Consider the following 24,022-nt stretch of genomic DNA (forward strand, 5'->3'; position numbering starts at 1 on the left):
GTAGTGTCTGGGCAGTGACTGCAGAAAGGAAGGTGTTTGTCCTCATTTGGGAGACTGGTAGGGAATCAGTGATTTGAAGCAGAATGGCACGTGAGAACTGTTCTTAGGAAGGCAATTTTAGCCATGGGAGATCAGATGAGTAACAATCAAAAGTTCTGTGGACACCAGCGGACTACCAGAAAGCCCTTACGATGTTATTGACGTTGGGCTGGCCAGCTACGGCAGTGTGGGGGTGCCGATGGAGGTGGAGACCGGGGCCAGACAGATGTAAGGGCTACTGAGGAGATGAAAGAGATAGGAGGGCACAGGATGACTCAGAGTGTCAGGGACGTCCTCATCCTGGGAGTGCCCTGTTGGAGGTGTCCCTGAAAGCCCATTCGGCAGCTCACACTGCACAGCCCTTCTCAGCTGCCCTCTGATGAGCTGCCCTTCTGAAGCCAGGAGCTCTTCACATCCAAGGGGTAGGTAGACACCATCGTCTATTTTTTTCACTCTGCCACCGTTCCCATTAACTCCTCCTCAACAAAACGAGACACCAAGCCTTCCTAACTCTCCCTTCCTCCCAATCCTACCTACCCAGCTTGCTTGGCAGGTACAGTACCGCAGGCTGCTTTCCTGTCAAGCAGTTGGCCATTAGGAGAGGAGGTGGGGGATGCTCCTTAATGGCCCCATCAGAATGGAATTGCCGACTGGATTAATTGGGTCAGTAATTTGCAGCGGAACTTGGATTCTCTTGCAAGAGGTGTGTTTCATGTTTCCGCTTCCAAGGAGTGGTACCTACTCTGTGTGTGACATCTGCCTTTCTGTCATTGGCTGCACCCGACTGCTTGATGGGCTTGCTGACGGATGCAGACGTGTGTTTGCCTTCTAATGAACTGTGAGCTCGTCGTACCTCCTCTCCCCAAGATGCTCCGTGGGATAAACTACCTTGTGGAGAAGATTCTTCGTTATGCGATTGTTCTGTTTCCTTAGAGACAACAGCAGTGTAATACACTAGATGTCAGATCCATAGAGAAAGAAGAGGCATTTGCTACAGAACGTAAAGGTTTGATGGCTTTTCCTTGCCTTTATGTTTTTGCTGCTTCAGCTGCTGGGCTGATGACGATTATGTTTATTTTTGGCAGGGTGCAAGGGCCTCTGGAACTTCCCAGGCATTTATTATAAAGGGAAAGCCCACTGTTATCTTTTCCTGTCTGCTTCGTTATAAAAATACCTGAGAATCAGCATGTCTTCTCTAATAATGTATCTGTTTCCATTTTTGAACACAGATTTCAGTAACGATCATGTGAACAGTCAGGAAATGACAGTGTTGCACCATGCGTTGACTCTTCTGTGAACAGAAACTTGTTGAAGTTTTTAAGTTGCTGTCTTTTCTCATTTTTCTAGAAATACAGGAGTTAACATCTATATAAAGTATTGACAACTTCCTATCTAAGTTTAATGAATAAAGAGAACAAAGAGAGAGGGATTTAGTGTGGAAAGTTTTTGAAATAAAATAATACATTTCTGTTGATTTAGTTATCTGTCTTATTAGGACCCTTCCCCTGCTTTTTCAATATAATAACAATTAAACTGATCCGTAGTGCTAAATAATCTAATTCAATAATTCATTTTATAATTCTGTCCTTTTCCAGAGTAGAGCAGGATATCCAGGTTCCTCAGGGTCCCTCTAGCTGTCATCTGGTGGTGAAAGTTCTGTATAAGAATGTGTTTGTGGTAAACCTTTCCTTCCTGAGAAATATTTCATTATAAGTATTATACCACAAATGGCTATGATGAACTGCTAGAAACAGAAATTGAAGCATGTATATCTTATTCATAGGTCTTTATTACATTGATGAATTAGTTGCAATGTGTTTAGTTAGATTAGTAGTTGGTTTGGAAACTGAAATCTTTCCTCTTGCTTAGTTAATTGTAAATGACCAATAATATCATGAGATGTACTTCCCTAGAAGTCAGAGAAACTTCATTGTAAACAAGTAATATCGTATTTATACTACGTTTACAGTACCATATATTTTTTTAACCTTATGGTTTTCCAAAAGGCAGTTTTGTTTGTTTTTTTATTTATTTGCTTTGGCGGATAATCATAGAATATAGTGGAGTAACAGAGATGGTTGGTCTGGTACATAGAAACAAAGAACAAAACATCACGCTACTCGAGGAGCATAAAAATGATCTCCATTTGTCATGACTGTTGTCAAGAGGCGGGGTGTTTTTTGAGAGAGTAATAGAATCATAGAGATAAAAGGGATCTTAGAATCTGTCCTTCTTCATATTTCACCAGAGCTATGGTGTGCCATTATTATAGATCATTGTAACTCTCGTGTATTCTCTTCATCATAATGGAATAATTAGATAAACTGGTTTTCTTATTAGATCACATATTGTCTCAGTGTGGGGTCTGTGAATAGTTTTATAGACTACTAAATTTTGGAAGTTAGTGACGAAGAAGACAGAAACATATATTACCTTCATCCTAAAGTAGTGTTCATCTAGGCTGATCATCCCAGCAGAGATCCCACAGTACCTGGACCCTAGACACTGACAGTTAACCTTGACTTTTGAAGAAAGTTAATCTTTAAATAAGTGAATAGGGGCGCCTGGGTGGCGCAGTCGGTTAAGCGTCCGACTTCAGCCAGGTCACGATCTCGCGGTCCGTGAGTTTGAGCCCCGCGTCAGACTCTGGGCTGATGGCTCAGAGCCTGGAGCCTCTTTCCGATTCTGTGTCTCCCTCTCTCTCTGCCCCTCCCCCGTTCATGCTCTGTCTCTCTCTGTCCCAAAAATAAATAAAAACGTTGAAAAAAAATTAAAAAAAAAAATAAGTGAATATTTTTCATTGATTTGCCCTGCAACCTTTTTTTTCCCCCCTGGGAATAATAACCTCTTTATAGAATTGGTCCTCTCTCCGACCTAGGTGTGCTGTTCTGAGAGAACTCCCAATCAAAGTATTGGGCCCTCTGTCTACCAGAGTGGGTAGATGACTTGAGGTGTTTTCTGGGAATTTCAAATTGGAATTAGGGGAAGAGGTTTTATTCTCCAGTGGTGAAGCTACAGTATTAGGCAGAAACTATTTCTTGTTAAGCATAAAAAGCCATGAGATCTGTATAGACTCTGACCCAAAATGAGATCTCAGCAAAGAGTCAATGTCCTAATGACGTTCCAGTGTCCTGGAAGCCAGCTGTACCCCCACCCTTCATGAAGTTGACTTAAGAATTTGTGTTATCATTGGTTATCATTTGGTGATGATACTCAGGAAATACCCCTTTTTTTCCTAAGTTACTTCATGTTAGATTTGAAGCCAATGGTCCTGTTCTTCCCTGAGAGCTCTAATCTGAAATTTCCATTTGGGTAATATAGGAGTGCCTGCTATAGGATGGTGAGTCTGTAGATTTGAATTATTCAGTGTTCAGAACCAGAAAAAAAGTGGGTTCCAATTCTGGTTCTGCCACTTACTAACGTGACCTAGAACATGTTAATTCTCTTCTTTGACCTTTATTTCCTTATTAGTAAAATAGAAATACCATGATGAGCAGTAGCAAGAATTCAGATAATGTATCTGAGGACCTAGATCAATGCTAATGCAATGCTTGGACTCAACAAGTGTTAGTTCATTGACCCTTCCCTCTCCAACCTTCTCCAGTGTTCTAAAAGTGAAGAAATAAATGTAAACTATTTAGCAAATCTTCTAACTTCATAAGATTTTTCATTCTATTTTGTGGTGCCGGTCCTTAGTTAATTGTCGGAAATAATTAAGTTGTTGTCTTTGTTATAAATGATTTTACACATTTTTGGTTGTACACGATAATTGTCAAATCAGATTTGACTTAAGAATTACAGTACATTAAGCTGAAACCTAAATGCCTGTTGTTGCGACGACTGATGATTATGAGGACTGACTGGTTTATAAACTTGTCAGCAGAGACAACCTTCAACTTCATTTTGTTTTTTGTTTTTTTCTCAAAGTGAACAGTGCTAGGCATGAATGAGCCATGGATTTTGGTGTGTTTCTCTATTGATAAAGTCCTTGTTTATTTATATGGAGTTTGTAGTGATCAGAAGGGCTTTGTGGTGATACTATAACTTCAGGAGCAATTTCTCTGGTAGGAGAAGTGAGAAAGTGTAACCTTGCCGAGTCTATGAAGAAGGACATTCCAGGTAGGTATCAAGGGGAAGACTTGAAAGCAGGGGCTGAGAATAATTTGCCTGAAAGATATGAACGGCCTAAATAGTTTGATAGATTAAAGAATGAAGTAGTCTTCAAGGTAGGTTTTGAATCTGTCTTAAAGTATGGTGGAATCTCCTGCATAATCTTGAGGATGAGAATAGTATGATCAAAGTGAGTAGGGAAGAGCGGTTCAGAAGCAACACAGGGGTCTAGGATTGAAGGCAAATAGCTGGCTACAAAAATAGTTAACTAAAATCGTTAAGCACTTCATCTGTGAAGCATCGTTGTGGGCGATCATCAAGTAAATGAAAGCATACAGCATAATAAAATCTTTTTCCCTTTCACACTAACAGTAATAAACAGAAACCAAAAAATCTGGTTAAGAAGTCCCCAAGCATGTGATTGGCAGGTAGCTGTCAAGGTAAAAGAGAATTGCAGGATCACAGTCTTAGCCTCTACAAACAGGAGAATATTCTGGGAAGAAGAGCAAGATAATGAGCAAATACTTTTAAAAGTCTAGGGTAGGGTTAAAAGTATCTCACTATCTGGATGACTTCCTACAGAATAGGTTCTGTCAAAGGACTTACAGAAGTGACAGCACTTACAGGTGCCCAGGACCTCAGTGTTCTTTCAGGCTTCAGTTGGCTTTGTTCTTGTGTCTCTTCATTCACACATAATTTTTTTTTTAATTTTTTTTTCAATGTTTATTTATTTTTGGGACAGAGAGAGACACAGCATGAACAGGGGAGGGGCAGCGAGAGAGGGAGACACAGAATCGGAAACAGGCTCCAGGCTCTGAGCCATCAGCCCAGAGCCTGACGCGGGGCTCGAACTCCCGGACCGTGAGATCGTGACCTGGCTGAAATCGGACGCTTAACCGACTGCGCCACCCAGGCGCCCCACACACATAATTTTTAAGTAGCAGTTTTGCTTAAACAACAACATTATACTTTCACATCCTTGGTTAGAGAGTTCTACCCAAAAAGTATTTACCTCTGGATCTAGGTCAACTTAGAAAACCAAAACAAGTAATTACACGCAGTGTTGGTCCTGAGCCCAGTCTTAAAATCTCTCTCTCTTTTTTAATCAGTTGTCTGGCCGATAGAATAGATAATTTGCTCACTAAACCTATGTATTTTGTTAGACTGAGATGAGGAATCCATAACACCTTTGAAATTAAGATTAGATTTTAAATTCATCTTAATAAATTAGGATCCGTTTTGAAGGATCTGTTTTGAAGGATCTAACTTACCCAGTTTTCCTTGGGGCAGCCTAGAGGTGGTGAAAGATGAGAGCTCTGCAGCCAGATGGTTTGAGTTCAGATAGGCATTCATGATACAGAGCTTTAAGGATGTGATAGGGGAAAGAGTAGAGCACCCCAAAACTACTCCAGGTGTATATTGGTTTACCTTCCTATAGAAACAACCTTTTAAGAACTTTGATCTAACACCTTGCTTTTGTTTATAATTTATAGACTAAACAGTCTTAAGTAAGCTTTTCTGAAAGTGCAGTAATCAAAGGTAGCAGAGACACTACACCATGGTTAAGAACAGACACAAGAGCAGTACCGCCTTGGTTCAGATCCTCCTTCTGCCAGGATTTGGCTGTGACCTCAGTGTGCCTTAGTGTCTCCATCTGTAAAATAGCGTTAGTGATAGTATCTGTCTCATCGAAGGCTGTAAGGTTTAAGTGAGTGAACCCTTGGGAAATGTTTGAACTGAGTGTGACACATATTAGGCACTCAACAAGTGTTGCTGTTGTTGTTATTTAAGACACCCCATTCTGCTGATTCCATGACGCAGTCACAGATGAAAACTTGCTGTGGCTGCAAGCAATACCTATATACTTACCCAATATAACAGCTAATAATGTCATTATTTCATTCTCCAAGAATAGTTTCACCAAACCTGAATTTAACAGAAAGATTACTTCTTATACACTGCACTCCTCTGTATTCTGCATCATGGTGCTAACTTGTGACCAACAAATATTTCCCAGAAATATGTCTCATACTCTGCCAGGTACTTGAAATACAGTGATTAAAAAAAAAAAAATCACACAAATTTCTCACAGTCTGGTAGAGGAGATAATGTGCCCTGATCTAGTATGTTTTATTAACTTTCTTTTGGGGGATTGTGGTGGTGAGGGTGCTGAGGGGATGTACAATTTTGCATCTACTCAAATCATTTAAAGGTCTTTTGTCTACTCACAGTCCCTCAGTTAAACATCTTCCTTCAATTTACTTTCTTTATGATAACAAAAAATAGTATAGGCTCACTTTAGACAATTTGACTCGCTGTTATAGCTTCTTTTTTTTTTTTTTGTCTTTTTTTTCTGCTTTATAATTTTTTTTTAACATTGAGCATCCTTTTCTCTGGAAATCAGGAAAAATTAAACCGGAGAATTTGGGGAAGTACAGGAAAGTATAAATAGAAGGAAAAAACTAGCCATAATTCGACTTCTCTTAACATTTTGACATATTTCCTTCAGTTACTTTGTTTACTTTTATTATTTAGCTGAGAACATGCTGTGTGTATATATAATTCTATTTACAGGGTTACTGTGAAGATAAAATGATATATTTACAGCTCTACACACAGTGTCTGATAGGTATACATCAAACATTCAATAATTGTTAGTATTACCGTAGTTATCATGCCCTTTTTTACCTCTTATGTGGTAAGCATTTAGAAAGTCTTCATAGGGGCGCCTGGATTGCTCAGTCGGTTGAGCATCCTACTCTTATGTCGGCTCAGGTCCTGATCTCAACCTGTCTGTGTTGGTGAGGCTTAGTGCTGACAGTGGGGAGCGTGCTTAAGATTCTCCTCTCTCTGCCCCTCCCCTAGCTTGCGTGCATACATGCTCTCTCTCTCTCTCTCTCTCAAATAAATGAACATTTAGAAAATCTTCATAAACATTGTACTTTATTTTTTAATTTTTAAATTTTATTTAAATCTAAGGTCCTTAATATATGGTGTAATAATGATTTGAGGAGTAGAATTTAGTCATTAGTCACTTACATATAACACGCCGTGCTCATCCCAACAAGTGCTGTCTTTAATGCCTATCACCCATTTAGCTCATCCCCCCATCCAGCACCCCACCAGCACCCTCGGTTTGTTCTCTGTATTTAAGGGTCTCTTATGGTTTGTTTCCCTTTCTTTATCTTATTTTTCTTTCCCTTCCCCTATGTTCATTTATTTTGTTTCCTAAGTTCCACATATGAGTGAAGTCATGATATTTGTCTTTCTCTGATTTATTTCGCTTAGCATAATACACTCTAGTTCCATCCATGTTGTTGCAAATGGCAAGATTTCATTTTTGATCGCCAAATAATATTCCATTGTTTATATATACCACATCTTCTTTATCCATTTATCAGTCGACGGGCATTTGAGCTCTTTCCATACTTTGGCTATTGTCAATAGCACTGCTATAAACATTGGGGTGCTTGTGCCCCTTCAAATCAGCATTTTTGTATCCTTTGGATAAATACATGGTAGTTCAATTCCTGGGTCGTAGAGTAGTTCTAATTTTAATTTTTTGAGAAACTTCCATACTGTTTTCCAGAGTGGCTGCACCAGTTTGCATTCCCACCAGCAATGCAAAAAGGGTTCCTCTTTCTCCACATCCTCACCAACATCTGTTGTTGCCTGAGTTGTTCGTGTTAGCCATTCTGACAGGTGGGAGGTGGTATCTCATTGTGGTTTTGATTTGTATTTCCCTGATGATGAGTGATGTTGAGCATCTTTTCACGTGTCTGTTGGCCATCTGGATGTCTTTGGAAAAGTGTTCTTGTCTTTTGCCCATTTCTTCACTGGATTATTTGTTTTTTGGGTGTTGATTTTGATATGTTCTTTATAAATTTTGGATACTAACCCTTTATCTGATATGTCGTTTGCAAATATCCTCTCCCATTCCATCAGTTGCCTTTTAGTTTTGCTAATTGTTTCCTTCACTGTGCATTTTATCTTGATGAGGTCCCAGTAGTTCGTTTTTGCTTTTGTTTCTCTTGCCTCTGGAGACATGTCAAGTAAGAAGTTGCTGCAGCCAAGGTCAAAGAGGTTGTTGCCTGTTTTCTCCTCTAGGACTTTGGTGGCTTCCTGTCTTACATTTAGGTCTTTCATCCATTAAAAAAAATTTTTTTTAACATTTATTCATTTTTGAAAGACAGAGAGAGACAGAGTGCGAATGGGGAAGGGGCAGAGAGAGAGGGAGACACAGAATTTGAAGCAGGCTCCAGGCTCCAAGCAGTCAGCAAGGAGCCCAACGCGGGGCTCGAACTCACAGACCGCAAGATCATGACCTGAGCCGAAGTCGGCCTCCCAACCGACTGAGCCATCCAGGTGCCCCAGGTCTTTCATCCATTTTGAGTTTATTTTTGTGCGTGGTGTAAGAAAGTGGTCCAGGTTCATTCCTCTGCATGGAGCTGTCCAGTATTCCGAACACCATTTGCTGAAGAGATTGTCTTTTTTCCATTGGATATTCTTTTCCTGCTTTGTCAAAAATTAGTTGGCCATACGTTTGTGGATCCATTTCTGGGTTCTCTATTCTGTTCCATTGATCTAAGTGTCTGTTTTTGTGCCATTACCATACTGTCTTGATGATTACAGCTTTGTAATACAGCTTGAAGTCTGGAATTGTGATGCCTCTAGCTTTGGTTTTCTTTTTCAGGGTTGCTTTGGCTATTCAGGGTCTTTTCTGGTTCCATACAAATGTTAGGATTGTTTGTTCTGTCTCTGTGAAGAATGCTGGTGTTATTTTGATAGGGATTGCAGTGAATATGTAGATTCCTTTGGGTAGTAGCAACATTTTAATAATACTTGTTTTCCAATCCATGAGCATGGAATGTTTTTCCATTTTTTTGTGTCTTCTTCAATTTCTTTCATAAGCTTTCTATAGTTTTCAGTGTATAGATTTTTCACCTCTTTTGTTAGGTTTATTCCTAGGTATGTTATGATTTTTGGTGCAATTGTAAATGGAATCAATTCCTTGATTTCTCTTTCTGCTGCTTCATTATTGGTGTATAGAAATGCAACCAATTTCTGTGCATTGATTTTATTTCCTGCGACTTTGCTGAATTCATGGATGAGTTCCAGGAGTTTTTTGGTGGAGTCTTTTGGGTTTTCCACACAGAGTATCATGTCATCTGTGAAGAGTGTAAGTTTGGCTTCCTCCTTGCTGATTTTGATGCCTTTTATTTCTTTGTGTTGTCTGATGGCTGAGGCTAGGACTTCCAACACTATGTTGAATAACAGTGGTGAGAGTGGACATCCTTGTCATGTTCCTGACCTTAGGAGGAAAGCTCTGTTTTTCCCCATTGAGGATGATATTAGCAATGGGTCTTTTGTATATGATTTTTATGATCTTGAGGTATGATCCTTCTATTCCTACTTTCTTGAGGGTTTTTAATTGAAAAAGGATGCTGTATTTTGTCAAATGCTTTCTCTGCATCTGTTGAGAGGATCATATGGTTATTATCCTTTCTTTCATTGATGTGATGTATCACATTGATTGATTTGAGGATATTGAACCAGCCCTGCATCCCAGGAATAAATCCCACTTGATCATGGTGAATAGTTCTTCTAATTCTCTTGATTCTTTTAATAACTCTTGCTAGTATCTTGTTGAGAATCTTTGCATCTATGTTCATCAAGGAAATTGGTCTGTAGTTCTCCTTTATAGTGGGGTCTTTGTCTGGTTTTGGAATCAAGGTAATGCTGGCTTCATAGAATGAGTTTTATCTCAGATGGGATTGTGTTTCAAAACCCCACACTTCGGAGACCCCTGTGGCTTGGACCCCTGCCGACTCTCTGGGGGAGGATCTTGCTGAGCAATGGCCGGGTGCCAGCTTGCCCAGAAAATGTTCCTGCAGTCTGACAGCAGCAGAAGTTCAGAGATTATGGCAAATCACAACACACAGCTAGCATGAGGTTTCATCACACTCTGGCATGTTTGTCCCAATACCAACAAATGTGGCTGCTCTATGGGGTCCACTAGGACCTTTGCCTGTGGGAGGCCATATGACCTCTACCAAATGCACTCCATGCAGGGGAACCGCTTCTCCCCGCATGGCACCCGTGTGACAGAGCCCGCTGCCTGCTCCTGGGGATTTGCCCTGGTTCCCCACCAGAGCACCACCAGGACTGAACTCCGGAACTTCAGACTCCATGCTCCACTGTTTTTAGAATCCTGATGCTATTGAAAAACACTCCTTTCTTCCTGTCCGTGGTTTTGGGGAACAGATTTCTTGTTCAGTCACCTGCAGGTGTTTTTACTCTCTGTCTCTCTTTCTCTCCAGCTACTTTCGAGGGAGTGTTTTTCTTGCACTCTCCCAATACACCATACTCTCCCCCTTTCTCTGTCCTCTGTCTGCAAAAACAGCTCCCTATGCTCCACGGCTTTTCTCTCCCCCAGTTCACCTCTCCGCATTGGGTACCTGCCAAGTTCTTTAGCTCAAGTTATGCAGATTGTTGTGTTAATCCTCAGATCAATTTCCTAGGTGTGTAAAATGGTTTGGTGCTGATCTAGCTGCATTTCAGGGATGAGACAAGCTGAGGGTCTCCATGCTACCCCTCCATCTTAACTTGAAAGTCCATAAATGATTTTTAAAGGGGGTATGCATTAGGAAAAAAGTCCTTAGGGCGCCTGGGTGGCTCAGTCGGTTAAGTGTCTGACTTTGGCTCAGGTCATGATCTCATGGTTCGTGGATTTAAGCCCTGTGTCGAGCTTTGTGTTGACAGCTCAGAGCCTGGAGTCTGCTTCAGATTCTCTCTCTCTCTCTCTCTCTCTCTCTCTCTCTGCCCCTCCATTGCTTGTGTTCTCTCTCATAAAATAAATAAATAAATAAATAAATAAATAAATAAATAAAAACTTTTTTAAAGAAAAAGCTCCTCTTTCTCTTCAAGATTCAGGTTCATTAAATTGAGGGTAGAGCTTGCATATCTTATTTTCAAAGCTTCTCAGATGATTTCTATGCATACCCTTGATTAAAGTTAGTGATTTATTCACAACCTTTTTGGGTCACCTTTTCAAAGCCCATCTATAGGTACATCATCCTTTGGCTTAAAAGCTTTCCATGTTTCCCCCAATGCCATTGGTATAAATTCCAAACTTCTTAGCTTGTGGTAGAACAGGCTTCATTCACATCCTGGCCCTAATCTACTTTTCCAGAGGCATTTTCAGCTGTTCCCCTTCAAGTGCCTTTGAGTCCAGCCAAATAAGTTAAACCCACATATGCCATGTACTTTTGGGCTTCTGTGCCTTTTCCCATACCATTTCATCCATCCAGGGTACCCTTAACTTTTTTCTGTACCTGAGAAACTCCTCAGTGTTACTTCAGCCTCACTCCCATTGCCCCTCCTTTCCTCCAAGAGTAACTGCTCTTCTTTGACTCCTCAATTTTAGCTGCTTTCACTACTTTGCATTATGATGATCTGTTTACATACCTGTCTTCATCAATATGTAGTTAGGTTATTGGGATGAAGATAGCCTTACTTATCTTTTGTGAGTAGGTACCCAGGAAGAATGCTTCTTTCTTTTTGATTAAGATTTTAAAAATTCTCTCCATGTCTTCTTTTGTATCGACTACTTCTGCCTAGCAGATTGCCTTCTGTCCGTATCATCCATCTATCTCCTCAAAAAATTGGCACGTCTTATGAACAAAGAAGGAACCTCCCAAATTTGTACGAAGAGATGGTTGGTGGTCATTTGGGTATCAGGGAACTCATTAGAGTCTAAGGATGCCTTGTTGAGATCTTCATCAAAGGAAGATATACATCTGGTGACATGTTCAAGGTATTCAACATGGTTTTGCACGTTAAAGAAGACCAACAAAGCTGATCTGATGAGTTGTGTCAATTCTGCCTTGTAAGTTTCTGAAACTGGTACTGTTAATGTCTACTTCACACCTGGAAGCATTTTTTCAGCTGTGTCCTACTGGACATATGAAAAAAATGTTTAAGCCAGAAGTCATTCTTGGTATATCACATCTCCTAGGACCACATCTGAGTTGTTGGTTTTCACAGTGAATTGTGGGTCTAGTGGTAGATCCTAAGTACAGACTCCCTTTATGTTTTCAAATTCCTCTTTCATCTTGGACTATGAACACATAGTACCTATTTCTCTGGGGAAATGTGCTAGAAGTTCACAAATGGTATGAAGTTTTGGGGGGAGTTAAGATTAGCTTCCAACTTACAATGTAGTCATTACTGTCTGGTTCTGAGTTTAGAGAAGAGGTTTTGATGTATGTGCTAAAAGATAATAATTGAGCATGGGACCCTTTGTTTGTTGAGCATCGACTCTTGATTTTGGCTTGGGTCATGATCTCACAGTTTATGGGATCAAACCCGGTTTGGGATTCTCTCTCTCCCTCTCCCTCTGTCCCTCCCATTTGCATTCTCTCTCTGTGTCAAAATAAATAAACATTAAAAGAATGATAATAATTGAGCATGCTATCTGCCAAGAGATAGAGATGATTGTTAACAAGTCTTGTGGCATCAGACCAAACAAAATACTACAAATCATGAAATTTTATCACATGGATCCATGTGTAAGAAATTTTTTAAAAAATTTTTTCTATTGTCATTTTTCCTCTGAGAATGTCAGAAAGGAAATTGAATGTAGTAGTATCTTCAATATTGAAAAATACTAGGTATCTGTATTAGTTCTGAAAGCATGAACATGTCCTTATCTTATTTGGGAAATGGGTCACTAATAATAATATATTAAACGAGCAAAGCCCATTCTGTTTTCAGGACCAGAATGTTTCTGGTGCCCTCAAGGGTGAAAAGCTGTGATGTTGGATTTGTTTCTTTCATAGGAATTGTCTCCTTGTTCCATTTGGACATTTAGTCCATTAGAACTAAAGTTAATCTCTGTTCATTTTTATTATTAGCCTAAAATGATTGATTGATTGATTCATTGATTATAACTCAGCACAGCTACTTGGCATTAATAGGCTTGAAAGTGTGGGAGGCAATATTGGATATCTGCCTGGAAGATAGGTGGGGAAATATATAATGTGGAATTAAATTCTAGCCTAGAAAGCATATTTCAGTTCTGAATGTCTTACTTTGCAACTTGTCACATAAAGGGAGGAATGTGTAATAAATAAACATAGTACTGTGGCTTTAAAGTCAAGAGACCTAAATCTGTTCCCTGCAAATTACTTTAACAATTTAATTACTTTAATAATAAATTAATCCTCTCTGTTAAATGGAAAACCATTAAAAATATTTCCCAGGGTGCCTGGGTGGCTCATCGGTTGAGTGTCCAACTCTTGACTTTGGCTCAGGTCATAATCTCAGTTTGTGGGATCAAGCCACATATCGGGCTCTGCACTGAGAGCACAGAGCCTGCTTGGGATTCTCTCTCTCCCTCTCTCTCTCTCTGCCCCACCATGTGCTTTCTCTTGCTCTCTCTCTCGCTCTCTCTCAAAAATAAATAAATAAACAAAATATTTCCCTACCCAGAAATAAAATTGGTTAAAAAAAAAAAGAGGAGTGTATAGATAGATACAGAGATAGGTAGGTAGGTAGTCCTTGGCTTAACCTGAAAATTTTCTCTTGCGTTTTTGAGTGTATTGTAAAACCTGCAAAACAGTAAAGGCTCTGGTCCCTTAATATTCACCAAGACTTGCTAAGTATAACCTCTACAAAATCACTTTACATAATTAACTCAGCACTTAAATATAAGGAGAAACCAGGAGCTAGTTCCCAAGCACCTAAATATGAAAGAAGGACTTCTTTGCTTCACTTTTGGCTTTGATGGACAAATTTCTCTGAAAAGTACTTCTTTCAATTTAGGAAAGCAAGTGAGAGATTTCCCAGGAGTAATATTTAGCAATAGTCATGTGGCTCCAATGCAAGACAGTAACCCTTTGTAGCTGAGCTTGGTGGGGAGGAAGAAGAACAAAATCATAGATTCCTTTTGGTAAGTTTGGATTCATTCTTTTAAGACTTTCTCAAAAAGGAGCACTAGATCTTGAGTCCAGAAAAACAGTGCTACAGACGAGTTATCAAATGTACTTACCTTAAAATTTAAATTTAGATTATGTTATAAAAAAAAAAAGCATTCTCGGGGTACCCAGGTGGCTCAGTTGGTTAAGTGTACAACTCTTGATCTCAGTTCAGGTCTTGATCTCAGGATTGTGAGTTCAAGCCCCACATTGGGATCCACAGTCTGCATGGAGCCTACTTAAAAAAAAAAAAAAAAAAAAAAGCATTCTGATTAGAGGATAAGTATAAAATATGGATTGATTGTTAAGATTCTAGTAAAGCATTAATAAAAGAATTTAGTACTTAACAGCCTGTTTTGGTAAAAAGTATGCAAACTAAATCCATCTTGTTCATCTGTGATCTTCCCTTTCTTGCCAATGACAAACGTGTGCTATGGCTATAGCATCTTTTGGCATCAGAGTCTCCCCATCACCTCCCAACTTGATCCTGTGTTTATGTTGGCCTATTTTGATGGGCTTTTTCCATCATTCTTTTCTGCCCTCCCCCTGTGCCCACCTGCCAGTTTCTTGACTCTGCTGTGCTGCCTTCCTGCCCATCTCTTCTTCCATCACGGGCCCATTTTTGACACATTGTCCTTCTTTCTGTTCCTGCTTTGTCTCACTCCCCTCCTCAGGCTTGCGCTGTGCTGTCGCCTGATTCAGGTATGCTCAGGAAACCTAATCCTTTCCACTGCCCTCATCATCATGTCTGTCCACCCAAATCTAAGGGAAGACAGTGAACTCTAACCAAATCAGGAACAACATGCAAGTTGCCATTGTGACCCTCATAATATACCACAAACGTCGAACACGTCGTAACCCTGGAAACACCTAAGATACAAAGATACTAATTAAGTAGCAGAACTCAGTCTCTTGTGCACTAAAACTACGGAACAAAATCCGGCGAAATTCCATCCCTGTCATGGTGTGTGTGTGACCAGTCGCTCCTCTTGGTGCAGTGCAGCTCTGTGGTCCTTTGGCTTTGAGTGAAAGAACCCTTCTTGTTGAGTTTGCTTGGGCTGCACCTATCCATCTCCACCCTTCCTCCCTGTGAATCCTACTGTGCTTATCAGAAGCAATGATAGTTGGTTCCTTTGCCCCTATCACTCTTTCATTTGTTTCCCCGGTCCTATTGGTAATTATTAATATAATGTAAATGTCTTTCCTTTCAGTCCTCCTCGTCCTCTGGCCAACATGAACGACACCATGGCGAGCCACCTGTCCTCTGGGGTGCCCACCCCCACCAAGAGGTATGTAGGGTCTACGCCTCAGTCACTGCTCAGAGTTGGGTACGTGCCTGGCCAGGGAAGCAGAGATTCCACAGGGCAGAATTCTCCTCCTTTAACTGTCTTTTAAAATTATTTTGTGATTTTTTTTTCTTCTTTTTTCCCCACTAACTCGTAAATGTAGCACCAAAGGAGTCTGCTTGTGAGTGGTGCCTGAGGTGGAAACTCTTCATTTGTGACAAGCAGTGAACATAGTGTCAAAGCAGATTTGGCACTTTGGAAAGCCTCTTCTTTAACATTAAATAATATTTTGATGATCATGAATTTCAACAATTTTGCATTTGCATTCTTTAAATGTTGAAGATCGCTTCTGCTTCTTGATTAGACTGTGTGAACTGAATTAATCCCTGATAATTCTCCTAAATCAATGTGTATATGATTCATAAACATTTAAGTTGAAAAGCTTGGGTCTTTCTCTTAGCTTTACAGAGAGTCTCCTTTAGGGTCCTACAAGGAGCTAGAACTGTGTAGTCCTTTCTCTTCTTTATTTAATTTACTCTTCTCCAAAATTCTCTCAGGCAGGACTTAAAAGAACTCTATAAAATGGCTTACTTTCTGTTTGATTTAAGCTGTTCCATAATGAGAGTATTGCAGAAACTCCCTCAAGGGCACAGCCATTAAAGAATCCTTTCTAACAGTCATCACCCAAAAAAGAACAAAAAAACAAAGACATTCCAACCAACTCCCCAAGTTCTTCCTGAAGAAAAACTACTTTGTGCCATATGTACTGATTGCTTTGGATTAATTCAGCTATAGAAATGTCATCTGCTTAATAATACTGTGACTTAACATATAATATATGATACTTAAGATCAACTGTGTTTGTTTTCATTGGCTAAAACTCCTGGAGCACTCTTTCCCAAACTTGACTGCTGAGAAGATTCAAAAGAATCACGTGGGTCAGTTATTAAAAATACAATTTTCTGGGACCACATCAGACCCAGTGGATCCTGAGATCTTGAGAAGTTACCCTCTAACAATAAGTATTCCAGGTGATTCTTATCATCAAGCAAGTTTGGGAAAGAGCCTTAGAAGGAAGCTATGGAATAAACTGGAATAGAGGGTTTTGGGATTAAATCAGAGTGACCTGATAATGTGTTGTCCACTAGGAAACTCAAGACGACCAGGTAAGAGTCCTTGCCTACAGCCTTGTTGAGACACTACCGCTTCTTTTTTTTTTTTTTTTTTTTTCATGTTTATTTTTGAGAGAGACAGAGACAGAGCATGAGCAGGGGAGGGGCAGAGAGATTAGGAGACACAGAATCTGAAGCAGGCTCCAGGCTCCCAGCTATCAGCACAGAGTCTGACACGGGGCTCGAACTCACAAACTGCGAGATCGTGACCTGAGCCACCCAGGCACCCCCCTTACCGCTTATTTTGAGCAGATTTAAGTGGTATTCTTGACTACAGCACAGACTTGAGCCTGACTGGCTGCCTTTAAGTCCTGGCTCTCACCTGACCTTGAACAAGATTTTTATCTTCTTTTTTTAAATATATAAAATGGGGACAATGATAGTGTCTACCTTGTGGGGTTATGCAAAAATTTAAGATATTGTTTTCACTATTTAAGAAGTAAACTGATGAGGGGTGCCTGGGTGGCTCAGTCAGTTAAGCATCTGACTTCGGCTCAGGTCATGATCTCACAGTTCTTGAGTTCAGCCCCACGTTGGGCTCTGTGCTGACAGCTCAGAGCCTGGAGTTGCTTGGGACTCTGTCTCCCTCTCTCTCTGCCCCTCCCCCGCTAGTGCTCTGTCTCTGTTTGTCTCAAAAAATAAACAAACATTAAAAAAAATTAAGAACTAAACTCATGAGAGAAGAGGTGGTGAAGAAACAATAGCTTATAGATGACACTCTTTTTAGCAAAGTCTAGTAGACTTGGTCCTTCCTAGAGGTGGTTATCACAGACTTTGTAGGCGTTGACCAGCAGAACAAAGGCAGCCAGAGCCCTTAGCAGGCCAGAAAGGAAGACTGAGCGCTATAATTTATGAAGAAGAGTAGTTGCCATATGGGAACAAGATGCTCCCATCCTAACAATTTAGTCCTTAGAATTTTAGATTTCATTTATATTCAGGATGAGATTATGATGTAACACGTGGGCATCAATTGCATAATCCGTAGGTTTGGCTTTTTGTGGCCCAAGTTACCAAACCAATGTAAATTTCCAACTAGTATTCTATTTACTTCCTTAAGGATTCATCAGTTTTTCTTTTTTCCTCCAAATGTCATTAGACGTGTGTCTCCAGAGTCTGGTGAAAGCTAGGAACCCAGCACATCATCCCAGTCATACAGAACCTTTCTCTGCTGGGGCAGAGAATCCTCAAGGAGAATAAAGCTACTCTCCAGAATTAAGAAGTTTCCTTTAGGACTCAGCATACGACATAAATCACTGAATCAGACAAGAACATGCACATTAATAAAAATGCAGGAAAAATTTAAGAGCTACAGTTTCTGTAAGAGCTACAGTTTCTGCCTTTTCAGGAGGCAGTGCGTATGAAAGTAGTGATAGCTCCAAGGGTCAAAAATACTATGTGAGTCCAAATAGAAGATGCTCACAAATGTAAGAGTGACTTTTTAAAGAAGAAAAACTTATCAATGGCAAAGATGCTGGCTGTCACGTGAGATGCTGTGAATTATGTTCCTGAGAGGGTCCACTGTAGGGATTTGCTCTATATAATATTCTTCTAGTATTCCTATATTGAAATTTCTATAATTGGAAAGAAATTTCATCTTTGCTTTAGACTAAATAGTTCCTGGAAATTTGCTTTCTTTAAAAAAAACCAGAAGAGGGTCGCCTAGGTGGCTCAGTCAGTTGAGCGTCCGACTTCGGCTCAGGTCGTGATCTCACAGATAGTGAGTTTGACCCTTGCGTCGGGCTCTGTGCTGACAGCTCAGAGCCTGGAGCCTGCTTCAGATTCTGTGTCTCCCTCTCTCTCTGCCCCTTCCCCACTCATGCTCTGTCTCTCTCTCTCAAAAATAAATAAACATTAAAAAATTTAAGTAAATAAAATAAAATAACGAGAACAATGTACTTAAAAACAAACAACAAAAAACTTTCAAAACTTTAAAACAGAGGCTTAAAGTCTCCACCTTCTACTGGATTTCCTCCAAGGCTTGCTTCTGTCCCTCTTTTTCCCCAGGGTTCAGAATGTGAATGGTGGTATTAGTCTCTGGACTAAGGTACTGTATTATTTTATTTATTCATTCATTTTTATTTTGAGAGAGAGAGAGAGTGAGCGAGCCGGGGGGCGGGGCAAAGAGAAAGGGAGAGAGAGAATCCCAAGCAGACCCTGCACTTCCAGCACAAAGCCTGACACGGGCCCAGACCCGTGAACAATGAGATCATGACCTGAGCCGAAACCAAGAGTCGGATGCTTAACCAACTGAGCCACCCAGGCACCCACTGTTATACTGTTTTAAATCATAACATATATTCAGACCAATATTGAAAATTATGCCAATATTTTCTAATGTCTTCTAAAGCCTTAGCGTTATTTATGAATATTTAAACTTTTACAATTCTGTGGGCAGTTCATATAACTATGGCAGTAACAAAAACTTCCAATATGACACCTTTTGCTTTGTGCATTCAGTTGGTATATTAGTATTAACTCTTTTAACTTCGTGTATTAAAATTTAACTTAAAATGCACAAACCCAATTAAGCAAGATGAAAAGGTTGTAAATGAACTGCTCTATAGCATTGTGCTCGTAGTTAGTACCAGGTAGATCTTATGGTATGTGTTCTTACTATAGTTAAAAAAACAAAAAGGAAAACAAAAAGAGACAAACCCACAAAGACAAAGGCAAAAGCAGAAAGCAAAGGCAGAAGTGTCCACGGATCACAAAAGCAACTTAAAAGCCGTCGGGATGTCTATCTGTGGCTTCTCCATCTCTTGGTTACTCACAGAATGACATCTTCATTCCCTACTGCTGCGAAACACCTACTTCTCAATACCGCCGATGGCTTCAGACGCACAGCCACAGCGTTGGCACTCAAGAAGTTATGCTTTTCCTCCCTTCGATTAGAAAACTCCAAGGTGGGGCGCCTGGGTGGCGCAGTCGGTTAAGTGTCCGACTTCAGCCAGGTCACAATCTCGCGGTCCGTGAGTTCGAGCCCCGTGTCAGGCTCTGGGCCGATGGCTCGGAGCCTGGAGCCTGTTTCCGATTCTGTGTCTCCCTCTCTCTCTGCCCCTCCCCCGTTCATGCTCTGTCTCTCTCTGTCCCAAAAGTAAACAAAAACGTTAAAAAAAAAAAAAAGAAAACTCCAAGGAAGGGTTCTTAACTGTCCTGGATTGGATTACTGCCCACCCTTGTGTATGTGGTAGGCCACACCCATTAAACCTACATCATCAAAACAGAGGAGGGAGTGTGTCCCCAAAAGATGGTCATACTGTCAAGAACAGAAGAGAGAGATCGTGGGAAGGACAAATAACAGAGGCTGTTGGCAGACCACCGTTTTGCTACTGAGCACACAGATGTGTGCAAAAGTATATACGTACACACACCTTCTCATACAGGTTTCCTCTCCTAGGGTTTTCCTTCCCATAATGTAGCATTCCATGTACAACTGCAAATGGGTGCATGCCTCTCCCAGGAGTCTGTCCACGTGCTGTAACAGCCCTGGACCCTGGTTACATAGATTATGTCCATTCACCCAGGTCAGGTCTAGGTGTGTCTTTCTATGACTCCTTAGCCCCTCCTGCCCTGAAGCAAATGATAAGTTGTAAGCACTTTGCACCCAGTCCACAAAGGTAGAGATCAGAAAGTAGGAGAATTGTAATTCGGACAGCGGGAAAAGAGAGGTGACGGAAAACATGGCATATTAAGCCACATCTGCTGTGTTTCCTTGTGAAACACCACCAAAATGAAGTGTTGGGATTATTTTGAGTAAAAACCTGCAAGAAGAAAGAAAAATGAAAGAGGAGACCATACCAACAAGAATTTGGAAGCAGCAAAGCAGGTGGGTGAGTGGAAAGAGATTTTACAGACTGGAGAAGACTACAGCATAAGCGGATGGGGAGAGGAGCCCAGAAGAAGGCCCGCTCCAGGAATTAGAAGGCAAAGGGAGGATGCAGAACGTTTAGCTGGTAGTCTGTACAGGAAGCGCTTCGAACCACAGACTATCCACATGACTGGGTAATTGTCCCTACCCCACTCTGCCAAAGAGTTGAGGTTGATATTTGGGGTTTTTGGAACAATACAGCCCCCAGGAGATCCTAATTGTCTTCATTATCTCACCCTTGGTGGGCTGAAGCAACTGGCTTCCAGACAACCCATCTCCCTCCCTTCGTTCTGAAGACTTCGGGAAATCACTGCTCCATCCTATTATTCCTCTCCAGTGCCTGGAACTCCAGCCATCAGGGGCACAAGATCGAAGCCCCACGATCCTTAAGATCACAGTTGAACCAGTTGCTTTTCTTAGTGGGCACGTAGCAAAGATAGATGTGTCCCCTCCCTGGGATGGAGTGTTGCTGCCATCCATTCCTCAACCCGACTCAGCTAGTTCCACTCAGTGTTACTCCCCACTTCTGGTATCAGTTTCTATTTTAGTCAGAACCCTTGGCTATAAGTGACAGAAGCTCAGTTTGGATGAGCTTAGGGAAAACAAGAAGATTTTTTTGTTTTTGTAGCCAAACTGGGGGAAGAAGAGCAGGGCTGTACGTGGCTGGGCCTCAGGGATGACCAGAGCCAGGGGGGCTATAACTCACTTAGGTGTTTCCTTGTCTCCCTCTGCTACCCTCATGCTCCTTGCTCCTCCCTGTTGTATGTCAGCTGATTCTTCCCTATAATAGTTACCTTTCACACAGCAGGGAATATATCCGTGAGACCTGTGTGTTCATATTTCATAACCTCAACCCTATAGCGATTGCCTTTCTCTTAGTTCCAACTTGGAAACTCCCAGTGAGAGTTCTTTTTGGTCCATCTTAGATCATGTTACCCATCCAGGGGTTTTCTGTTTGGTGGCCCTACCTAGATTACCACGGTTGAATGGGTAGGGGTCGGTTTTCCAAAGAAGGGGGTCTGCTGTCTGTGGAGAAGGTAAGGGTGCTGAAGAGACATTAGCTATAGACCTCTTTTTTGGGTGATTTCTGAAAAAAAAATTGCATACCTAAGTAGATTATATCACTCCCGCATTAGCATAGATTTGTTTCAGGAGGCCCTTTTTACCCCCCTACCACCTCATTTTTATTTTCCTCAAATATTAAACAGTGCTTTCTAGTCTGTTTGGTTTATAAAGATGTATTGTGTGCCACCATCTTTGGGTAGCAACACGTAGATATTAGAGCCACTAATTCTAAGAAGTTACCAATTACTAGGAATCATAAGTAAAGGCACGATTTTATCAGTCAAAAAATTTTAACTTAACACATACTTCACAAGAAGGAAAACTATTTTTTAAAGGCCAGAAAATGCCATATTCTATATTATTTCTGAGCTGAAGACACATGACCAAGTTAAGAGATGCGTTGCACTATAATAGTATTACAATGGCTTTCTGAGTGGGTGCCAAGGTAAAGGTTTTATCTTGTTATCTACAGAATACTGAAGAATGACAGAAGCCACAATCTGTTGTTTTTTAGACTGAGAACAACAGAAATATTGGCAAAACGAAGAAAGGAGGCAAACTGAAATTGGCCAAGCCAGAAATTATCCATTTGTGGACTCAGGCTATTGGTGCTCTTCCCTCCTGTGAAATGAGAGTGAGTTTGGTTGAAAAGCAAGAATTAATGAGGGTTTAAGCACGATCATGAAACAACTTAGCTTGCATGAATTCTTCATGAGAATCTGAGACAACACAAGAATTACTTTTTTCTCCAATCTATTTTTGAGAGACAGAAAAGCAGAGTAATTGAAAATTAACACATAATTTTATGTGACTGCAGGGTCCTCAGTGTTGGCAGATTTCCAAAGTCCATCTGATGGCCCAGGCAATCAGCCAGGTTTTAGCTGCCTCTGGGTTGGGATTAAATTCCATTTCCATTCAAGCATTTAAGGTAAACCCTTCAGCAGTTCTAACTCAGGTTAGTACAAACAGAAAGCTTGAGTATTTCCAAGTCCATACTTTAAAGCTTAAGGTTGGAAAATTGAAGCTTACAGAAGCATAGTAACTCCTCTCCTTGCACTGAAGTAATAGTTACCTCCTCTCATTGGACTGAAGCTGGAGGTCCTCAACCTGAGCAAGAATTACATCCATTATGGACTGTCAGCAGAACAGAGGGGAAGAAGGAACAGGTCTGGGGAGAAAAACTGTTGAGTTCAGCATTGCGTGTTCAGACTGAGATGCCTGAGGGATCCTGAGAGTGATCCACAGAGTGATCCAAACTCTGTGGAGTTTGGATGTGGGGGGCCAAGGAAGGGAATAGATGATTCTCCTCTAGGTTCCTTTCTGGCTTACGGTACTTATGGTCGAAACACGGGAGGAAGATTTGGGCAGGAAGGTAGCAAGATTATGTTGACTTAGAAGTGCCTGTGGGACACAGAGGAACCAGACCATAGCATGAGTTCTTGTCATCCAGATTCTTCCAGCTACCTCACATTCACACTAGCAAAGGGCAGGCACATACTCAGATCCAACTAATGTACAGAACCCACACACACACAATTTTACACATTTTTCACATTTGGAGGCTGTTAACTTGAGTATCTTGACCATATCTGCTCTTAAGAAGCTGACTCAGTGCAGGGCACCTGGGTGGCTCAGTTGGTTAAGCGTCCAACTTCAGCTCAGGTCATGATCTCACTGTTGGTGGGTTCGAGCCCCACGTCAGGCTGTGTGCTGACAGCTCAGAGCCTGGAACCTGCTTCAGATTCTGTGTCTTCCTCTCTCTCTGCCCCTTCCCTGCTTGCTTGTACTCTCTCTCTCAAAAATAAATAAGCATTAAAAAAAAAAAAAGCCGACTCCATGCGGTATGCTGCTTTGTAGTGAAAGGGGTGTGCCAAAGGCTTGCACTTATAATGGAAATTCCTATAGCAATGCTGAAATTCCTATGGTGATCCAGTTTAACCATGGCTCTTCACTCCTAACATCAAACTATTACAGTATTTTAACTTAGCCATAGTAAAGCAGACATTTAAAACAAATCAGTGCTGTGGTATAAATTCCTACTTTTTTCATGGATCTTACTAGGAAATCTCCAGTCTACTCCCCACCTCACCCCCAATCTAGTCCTTTCTTTGTTACCAGACATTTTACTGAAATGCAGATCTAATGATGTTACTCTCCTGGTTAAAACTTTCCAGTGGCTCTTTGTTTCTACAGCACTGTCCAATAGCATAGAAACCAGAATGGTAGCCATTAGCCAAGTGTGGCTGTCAAGCACTTGAAATGTGACAGAGGAGTGAATTTTAACTTAATTTGAATTAATTTGAATGTAAACAGGTACATGTGGCTAGTGGCAACACAATTCTACAGGATTAGGCCCACATTCTTCAGTGTGGCTTTGGAGGCTGCTCCAAGGTGACGGTTGCTAGTCTCCCCAGCCCTGCCTTATTTCATTCTTTTTATTTGGCTTCTACACCCAGAATTACTCAAATCATTTACAGTTCCCCAAGCAGGTTTCTGCACCTGCTC

At 40.9% G+C, this 24,022-nt stretch overlaps 1 protein-coding gene across 16 annotated transcripts in view; it reads left to right on the forward strand.

Annotated features, from left to right (window-relative positions):
- DTNB (dystrobrevin beta) overlaps nt 1–24,022 on the forward strand; it is a 243,457-nt gene that overhangs the window by 149,647 nt on the left and 69,788 nt on the right. For all 16 annotated transcript variants that reach the window (XR_006301093.1, XR_006301094.1, XR_006301095.1 and 13 more), the window contains exon 10: nt 15,338–15,415. Coding sequence is in view for 13 of the 16 variants with exons in the window: in XM_043604374.1 (XP_043460309.1) it covers nt 15,338–15,415 (78 nt within the window). In the remaining 3 variants the exon portion in view is untranslated. The remainder of the gene's footprint in view (nt 1–15,337; nt 15,416–24,022) is intronic.

The sequence above is a fragment of the Prionailurus bengalensis genome, chromosome A3, assembly GCF_016509475.1.
Source record: "Prionailurus bengalensis isolate Pbe53 chromosome A3, Fcat_Pben_1.1_paternal_pri, whole genome shotgun sequence".
Classification (NCBI taxonomy): Eukaryota; Metazoa; Chordata; class Mammalia; order Carnivora; family Felidae; genus Prionailurus; species Prionailurus bengalensis.